Source organism: Lithobates pipiens, unplaced genomic scaffold (assembly GCF_037356315.1).
Source record: "Lithobates pipiens isolate NorthernLeopardFrog02 unplaced genomic scaffold, aLitPip1_a1.2 Scaffold_30, whole genome shotgun sequence".
NCBI lineage: Eukaryota > Metazoa > Chordata > Amphibia > Anura > Ranidae > Lithobates > Lithobates pipiens.
The window spans coordinates 73424623-73433257 of NW_027507791.1; the positions used below are offsets into that span (position 1 = coordinate 73424623).

Consider the following 8635-nt stretch of genomic DNA (forward strand, 5'->3'; position numbering starts at 1 on the left):
GCATACAAATACAAATGTGTCTTGCCTATAGTCAAGCATGGTGGTGGGAGTGTCATGGTCTGAGGCTGCATGAGTGCTGTTGGCACTGGGGAGCTACCGTTCATTGAGGGAACCATGAATGCCAACATGTACTGTGACATACCGAAGCAGAGCATGATCCCATCCCTTCTGATACTGGGCTGCAGGGCAGTATTCCAACATGATAATGACCCCAAAAACGCCTCCAAGATGACCACTATCTCACTAAAGAAGCTGAGGGTAAAGTTGATGGACTGGCCAAGCATGTCTCCAGACCTAAACCCTATTGAGCATCTGTGGGGCATCCTCAAATGGGAGGTGGAGGAGCGCAATGTCTCTAACATCCACCAGTTCCATGATTACGTCATGGAAGAGTGGAAGAGGACTTCAGTGGCAACCTGTGAAGCTTTGGTGAACTCCATGCCCAGGAGGGTTAAGGCAATGTTGGAAAATAATAGTAGCCACACAAATTATTGATACTTTGGGCCTAATTTGGATATTTTCACTTAGGAGTGTACTCACTTTTGTTGCCAGCGGTTTAGGTATTAATGGCTGTGCATTGAGTTATTTTGAGGGGACAGCACATTTACAGTTATACAAGCTGTACACTCACTACTTTACAAGGTGTAATTTCTTCAGTGTTATCACATGAAAAGATACAATAAAATATTTACAAAAATATGAGGGGTGTACTCACTTTTGTAAGATACTGTGTATGTGTGTATGTATGTATGTATGTATATATATATATATATATATAGATATATATATAGATATATATATATATATATATATATAATATGGTACACCCGTTCAATTGCTTGGTAACACAAATTGCTAATCAGTCAATCACAATGCATCTAGACATGGTGAAGACAAAGCAAGCATCAGAATAGGGAAGAAAGGGGATTTTTAGTGACTTTGAACATGCCATGGTTGTTGATGCCAGACGGCTGGTCTGAATATTTAAAAAACTGCTGATCCACTGGGATTTTCGAACACAGCCATCTCTAGGGTTTAGAGAGAATGGCTTGAAAAAGAGAAAATATCCAGTGAGTGGCAGTTGTGTTTGCGAAAATGCCTTGTTGATGTCAGAGGTCAGAGGAGAAGACCACACCGGATGCCACTTCTGTCAGCTAAGAACAGGAAACTGAGGCTACAATTTGTGCAAGCTCACCAAAATGAAACAATAGGAGATTGGAAAAATGTTGTCTGGTCTAATGAGTCTCAATTTCTGTTGCAACATTCAGATGGGAGGGTCAGAATTTGGCGTAAACAACATGAAAGCATGGATCCATCCTGCCTTGTGTCAACGGTTCAGGCTGGTGGTGGTGGTGTAATGGTGCGGGGGTAATTTTCTTGGCACACTTTGGGCCCTTTGGTACCAATTGAGCATCATTTAAACACCACGACCTACCCGAGTATCGTTGCTGACCATGTCCATCCCTTTTTTGGCTACAGTGTACCCATCTTCTGGTGGCTCCTTCCAGCAGGATAATGCACCATGTCACAAAGCTCAAATCATCTCAAACTGGTTTCTTGAACATGACAATGAGATCACTGCACTCCAATGTCCTCCACAATCACCAGATCTCAATCCAACAGAGCACCTTTGGGATGTGGTGGAACTGGAGATTTCGCATTAAGGATGTGCAGCCAACAAATCTGCAGTAACTGCGTAATGCTATCATATCAATATGGACCAAAATCTCTGAGGGATGTTTCCAACACCTTGTAGAATCTATACCATGAAGAATAAAGGCAGTTCTGAAGGTAAAAGGGGGGTCATACCCAGTACTAGCAAGGTCTACCTAATAAAGTGGACGGTTAATATATATAATATATATAGTTGTAGAATATAGTATAGCGTATAGAGTTGTAGGTTAATTATTTATTGCACTGATTATAACACATATGCTGCTCCCAACATTGCTACAAAGACAGAGTTTGAAAGTCAGTTGACTCTATGTGGGAGGTTGAAATGGATTTAAATGTTGTACTTGGTACTCCAGTCCAGAAACTACCATCTAATCTTGTTTGACATCTTCTGTTTCAGCTCGTGAATTGATCTCTTCAGAATATTATATATGGAATTCCAAAGCACCAGCACCAGTTTTGTGCCGATCATTTTTTGATTGATTGTTCTCTGCTGTATTTGTAAATAACTAAACTGTCCAATAAAATACACTTTATCTTGTATTTTGGTGTCCTATTGGTTATCTTATATTTTTCTTCTTTTAGAAAAACAGTAAATGAATGTTTGAATGGGTTTAACCCCCCTGACGGTCTTCCCGATTCTGGCTCGGGGTGGAATTTTTGTACCATTAGCGGTAACCCGAGCCAGACTAGGGACTGCATCGCTGGATCCAGGAGGAGGTTTACTTACCTTCTCCCTCGGATCCAGCGTTGTCTCCCCGCTGTACGAGCGAGCCGTGTCTCGCTCGATCTATCACGGAGCCGATCTCCATTCCCTGCGAGCGTTGCGACGCAAGGGGACGGAGATCGGCGCCAAATTCAAAAAGTGAAACACACAGTATACATACAGTATAATGTATTCTTGCAGATTACATTGCTGTATGTAAATATTTCACCTCCCCTTTGTCCCTAGTGGTCTGCCCAGTGTCCTGCATGCAGTTTTATATAATAAAAACTGTTCTTTATGCCTGGAAACTGGAGATTGTCCATAGCAACCAAAACTGTCCCTTTACATCAAAAATGATTTTAGACCAGCTAGAAAACAGCGATAATAAATTGGAATCACTCGCAGAATTGAGCGACAGCGATTTTGTGGGGAGATCCGTCATCAAATATTGAAAAGTAATGACAGCGACAATTCTGCAACTGAGCAAATTTCAGTGTTTTTGATTTGATTACATTATTGAATCATTTTTATTATTGTTATATTATTATTTGGTATAATTATTTATAGTTATTTATTATATTATAATTTATGATTTCATTTTTTAAACTTTATTATACCCGGGATGTCTGCTAGACTCTGGTTTGGACAGATTTAAGAGAGTTATTCCTAAGAATTACAGGACTACAATATAAAACGCCAAATTTTCATGCAAAATAATTGTACCGCTTTTAGCACCTAAAATCCAAAATAATCGTACCGCCAGGGAGGTTAAAGGAGAAAGCTAGTTGAATAAAGCTCATCAGTTGAGAAAAAATGGTGTGTGTTTGTGTGTGTGTGTATATATATATATATATATATATATATATATATACAGTATAATGTTGAGCATATAAAATGATTTTGACTTCAACATGATGCCATGTATGTATAGGCTATTTATGCCTTCCACCTTCCAGGTATATTTGTCATAGCATCTGGGAACTTTGGTTTTAAATGAGAATTAGTCCACACCTTAACTATGTAGACTACACAGATAATGAATTGAAGAGTTTTGTGTATATACACATTGTCTGTGACTACAAAAGTTACAAATTAGAGAAAGTACATTGTTGGCTGCCATATGATTTTGGGGATTCCCTGCCATAATTTTTCAGGTTCTGTTTTCATCCAGCTAAGTAGTTCTCTCTATTCATGTTGCATTAACCAAACTGAAACCTCTTTCGGTGTATAGACTTGAGACCATCTCCAGGACCAATGATGTTCCTGAAGGACCTTCATAACTGTTGGGTGATTGGGTAGCATCTACTTAACATTCTGTGTTTGTGTTGGTTATTTAAATATTCAAAAGTCCAATCTGAACTGGAGGAGGTCCAGACAAAATGTATCCTTCCTGACTCTTAAATGATCGACAGTCTTATAGCTAAATACATTTTATGGGGCTATGATCAACTTGACTAGCAAACCATAGCTTGACATTAATAAATAAATCACAGACAGCAGCATAGTCATTTTAGTAAAATGTTCCATAAAAGACCACAAAAACAAGGTAAGTTTCTGTGTTTATTGTGTAGGTTTGGTTCCTTAGAAATAGATAATTTTTTTCATTGTGGCATAGCCATATCCTAGGTGATAAAAGGAAATTCGCCCTTGTGAACTTTGAATTGTAATTATCTAGATATTCAGCAGGTAGTGAGCTGCTTTTGCCTTTGGTGTCTCTCCAGGTTTTTTTTTTAGATGGCAACCTGCTAGAGTTCTGAGACCATTTTCACAATGGCATTCTTCAACAAATTTACCAGCTGTGTCGGAAGGCTCTGATGGATTGTTCACAGCCACAGATTTAATTTAAAACACAGCTAGTTGGACCTTACTACTAACAAACCCAATGGGTCCCACACATTTTTTAATCAAAACACAATGTGCATTGCGAATGCCATGAAACAGTTTTTGTCCCACATGGGGCATCTTAGTTTCCGGTACACAGTCGGAAACAACTGTCTGGTGCCATCTTCAGGATATTCTACTTTTCTTCTGTCTGCAGGACAATACAAAAAAACTTTTTTTTTTCATCCATTGTCCCTGTCACTCCACTGAAAAAGCTTTTGATTTTGTCTCAAAATCTGTCACTTTAAGATACATTTTTGAAGACAAGGTCTGTTTCCCCAGTTTGGTACATGACCTGTTTAATGTCCTCTCTGTGTCTGGGAACTCCTTAGTGTAATTAGCGACCTTTGAACTCGACAGCTAATCCCAAGCTAGTTTGTATTCCTTGCTCATCTTTAAGACCAGACCTTTCTTTTCTTCCGCGACCACTTCCACAATTAAAGAAGAAACAGCTGCATTTCAAAGGGATTCCAATTCCAAAACGCTTAATCGTGATTGACAAGTTCTTATACTAAGCTATACGAAAATAAAGAGAGTCCTTTCTTGGGTTAAAACTTCAATCATTTTCTATAAAATTATCTCAATATGGATTTTATTAATTTTCTTTGATAAAGATTCTTTGCATACATTTAACTTGAAAGATGCTTTGAGTCTTCAGTATGCCTAAGAGTTTCCTTTGAAGGCCTGAATGGTGTCAGGCTTTCATTTGTATCAGGAAATATTGATAGCGCAATGAAACCTGTATATTGGTGTTTAAGGAGAGACAAGGGGACTTTGAAGACTGCTGTTTAAGCAGGTGCATTGACATGCACATATTAGTTTAACAAGTTGGTTTGACAGCTGGTCAGTCAAGTGGATGATGTTGTATGTAAACTATCGACAGTAACCTATGTATTTCTAATTAATCAGGGCTTGTAAAGGTGCAGTATATATTTATTTTACATAACTTGAGGACAGTTGCCCTTTGATATAACTGTTATCAAAAGGTCCCCCCTTTCATAGCAACACTGTGTATGCTCACCTATGTCCATACTATGCTCATGTAATAATGCTACAGTCTAGTGTCAAGCCAGCTGCCATATATATGTTTTTGGAGTGGCTGTACTGCATATGTCTAAGGTTGTACCATAGACTCCTTACGACTTTCCAGGGCTTTGTTGTATGGTTCAAATCTGAACAGTTGAGTGTTGCTAAAGTTGGAAGAAGATCCTAGAGTAGTCATAGTGTTACGGGAAATAATTAAAGAAAATAAAAATGACCCATGAGACCAACTGTACCTGGCCTAGCATGCAATTTGCGCTATATAATAAATGTGCTCTATATAATAATTTGATATCTTAATCATACAGTACAGAATTTGATATTCATAGACCCAGGGTTATAGGCAGGTACCTTCAGGTGACTGGACACTGTCAAAACGTTTGAGCACACGGCACCTGGACATTCTCCTATAACCATTTCCTACTACTCAGTTTTTTACTAGTGTCCTAAAATAATGGACCTCTGCTCCCTTAGGCTTGGTTCATATATACTGTATGCAAATTGGATGCATTTTGAACTGCCATACACTTAACAAATTTGCACCTGAACCAGTGAACAAAACCACACCAGACTCCTATGAAAAATCTATATGAAATCATACCCGAACATATGGAAAAATCACTCTTAGCTTAATTCGTTTATTCTACTTTGGATTCTGCAATCAACCATTTAATCAACACTTTACTGTCGTCTAATAAAATAATAGAAGCAGTGTATTTAGATCCATGCAACCTTGTTAAAACCTTGGGAGCCAAGCCTTGACCTCTCATTTGGTGCAACACGTGTAGTTGGCTGCAGGTTGCTCTACGGTTCCAGGGCCATTGTCCATCCCTATGGAACCTAGACCCTAAAGACTCCTTTGTGGGTATGCCCACCATCTGTGGGGAATGGTGTGGGGAATATTTTCTTGGCACACTTTGTAGTACCTGTTGAGCATTGTTTAAACGCCACAGCCAACCTGAGTATTGTTGCTGACCATGTCCATCCCTTTATGACTACAGTGTACCCATCTTCTGATGGCTCCTTCCAGTAGGATAATGCACCATGTCACAAAGCTAAAATCATCTCAAACTGGTTTCTTGAACATGACAATGAGATCCATGTACTCCAATGGCCTCCACAGTCACAAGATCTCAATCCAATAGAGCACCTTTGCTATGTTGTGGAATGGGAGATTCTCATCATAGATGTGCAGCCGACAAATCTACCACAACTGCGTGATGCTATCATGTCAATGTGGACCAAAATCTCCAACACCTTGTTGAATCTATGCCATGAAGAATTAAGGCAGTTCTGATGGCAAAAGTGGGTCAAATCCGGTACTAGCAAGGTATACCTCATAATAAAGTGGCTTGTCAGGTAGGGTATTGCTTAAAAACCCAGTTGAGATCCATCAACAGCCTTGGCCTTATGCCGCATACACACGATCTGACTTTTCGACGGACTTGGTCCGGCGGACAATCCGACGGACTTTGCAGCTGAGGTCCACAGGACTTTCAAACGAACGGACTTGGCCACACACGATCACTCCAAAAGTTAGACGGATTCGATCATGATGACGTAGAATAAGGAAGTTCATAACCAGTAGCCAATAGCTGCCCTAGCATGGGTTTTAGTCTGTCGGACTAGAACACAAACGACTGGATTTTTCAACCGGACTAGAGTCCGTTGGAAAGATTTGAAGCAAGTTTTATTTCTAGGTCTGCCAGACTTTTGGGAAGACAAAGTCCGTGGGAGCCCACACACAATCGAATTGTCCGACGGATTCCAGTCCGCCGGACCAAGTCCGTCAAAGTCCGGTCGTGTGTGTACGCGGCATTAGTGTAATGCAAGGTAAAATCTGCAGTTAGAACTAAGTCTAAGTCAGTCACTGTTTAAAGACAAAAAGGTCAGTTAGGATGTTAATAATAATCCTTGGGTTTTAAAGGGATTTTTTTTTTCTCCTCCTGAGGATTACATTTTAAATTCGAACAAATCTGATTTAGGAGATGGTGAAAGTGAAATTGATCTATCCCTCGTGCAAACTTTCACAGTATTGCCTGTACTGACATCATTTAGATAGTTAGCAGTATTATCAGATTAAGGGCCATTGTATGTAGCCGTTGAAAAGAAAAGATAGCAAGAGCTAAACATGGGATGAATTTGGAACCTTTTAACCTGGCTGGAGTACGAAGGTCCCTGTTATGCAAATACCTTCAATCCTTCTCTAAGTTCAGGGGAAATCATTTTCTTGAATGACAGGTTTATTCAGCACGAATTCAGTTGGCGATTAATCCCCTCTTTGATCTAGGCTATTTCTCTTAACTACCAGTTACCTCGTTTTGACAAAGTGCATCTGAGATTATGGAGATCACTAGAATACTAGTAGGGTGTGCGTCTATTCTCTATAACCTTTTCAAAGCAATGGCCAAGGAATGTAATCTATTTTCAGCATTCAAAGCAAGAAAACTTTTTTTTTTTCTTTTTTCAGCAGAGCTAGTAAGTCAATGGAATAAGTTATGAAGTTTTGTGTTTCACGCTCAAAAAAAAAAAGGCACGCTTTCCTTTGAGTTAAGAAGATATATTGAAGTGGAAATTCTTACATATAAAAAGCATCACAATCACGTAAATAAAGTTAGTTAAAGTAAAACTAAACACACGCTATTTAATTTACATTGTCCCTTCTCTTTCTGTATATGGATGATGGCACTGTAATTATTATTTTTTTTTTTAAAACATCTAAGTACTGTAGCGCACCCCCTAAGGAGCCACAAGTAGAATAGGATCCCCCACCCTGCACAACCAGGCACAGCAAATTTTCACAGGCACTCAGAGTCAAAGAACAGTCCGTGACTTTGTTTTGTTTATTGAGGGAGGATGAAAACTTGGATAGGTCTTGGAGATTATGAGATGCCCATTTGACTTCAGAACAACTTCAGGGACAACTCTTTCTATATACAGTCTTATATACAGTCTCTACCGTGTTTCTCCCGAAAATAAGACCTAGCGTTATTTTCCAGGAGGCCTGCAATATAAGCCATACTGCGAAAATAAGCCCTAGTTTAAAATGCTTGTAAAATACTATAATTCACTCTATTACAGTAGTATATAATGTACAATGTGTGTGTTTCTGTAATATAATTGTGGGGAAGAGAGCACCGGCAGGTCACAGAAGCACAGTACATGGGGAGACCTACCCCAATAATAAGCCCTACTGTGTCTTTTGTTGCCAAAATTAACATAAGACCCGGGCTTATTTTTGGGGGAAAAACAGTATATATTCTCCACCTCTTCCCCCAGCACTCACTTCCTTGGAGAACTCAGCTGGCACACTGTAAAGGTCTGACAAAACCT

General features: G+C 39.3%; 1 protein-coding gene across 2 annotated transcripts in view; it reads left to right on the top strand.

Annotated features, from left to right (window-relative positions):
• Positions 1 to 2217, top strand: part of AP5M1 (adaptor related protein complex 5 subunit mu 1) — a 62882-nt gene extending 60665 nt beyond the window's left edge. For both annotated transcript variants that reach the window (XM_077464438.1, XM_077464437.1), the window contains exon 9: positions 2075 to 2217. In XM_077464438.1, the coding sequence (XP_077320564.1) occupies positions 2075 to 2157 (83 nt within the window). In that variant the 3' untranslated portion in view covers positions 2158 to 2217. The remainder of the gene's footprint in view (positions 1 to 2074) is intronic.
• The last annotated feature ends 6418 nt before the right edge of the window (positions 2218 to 8635 follow it).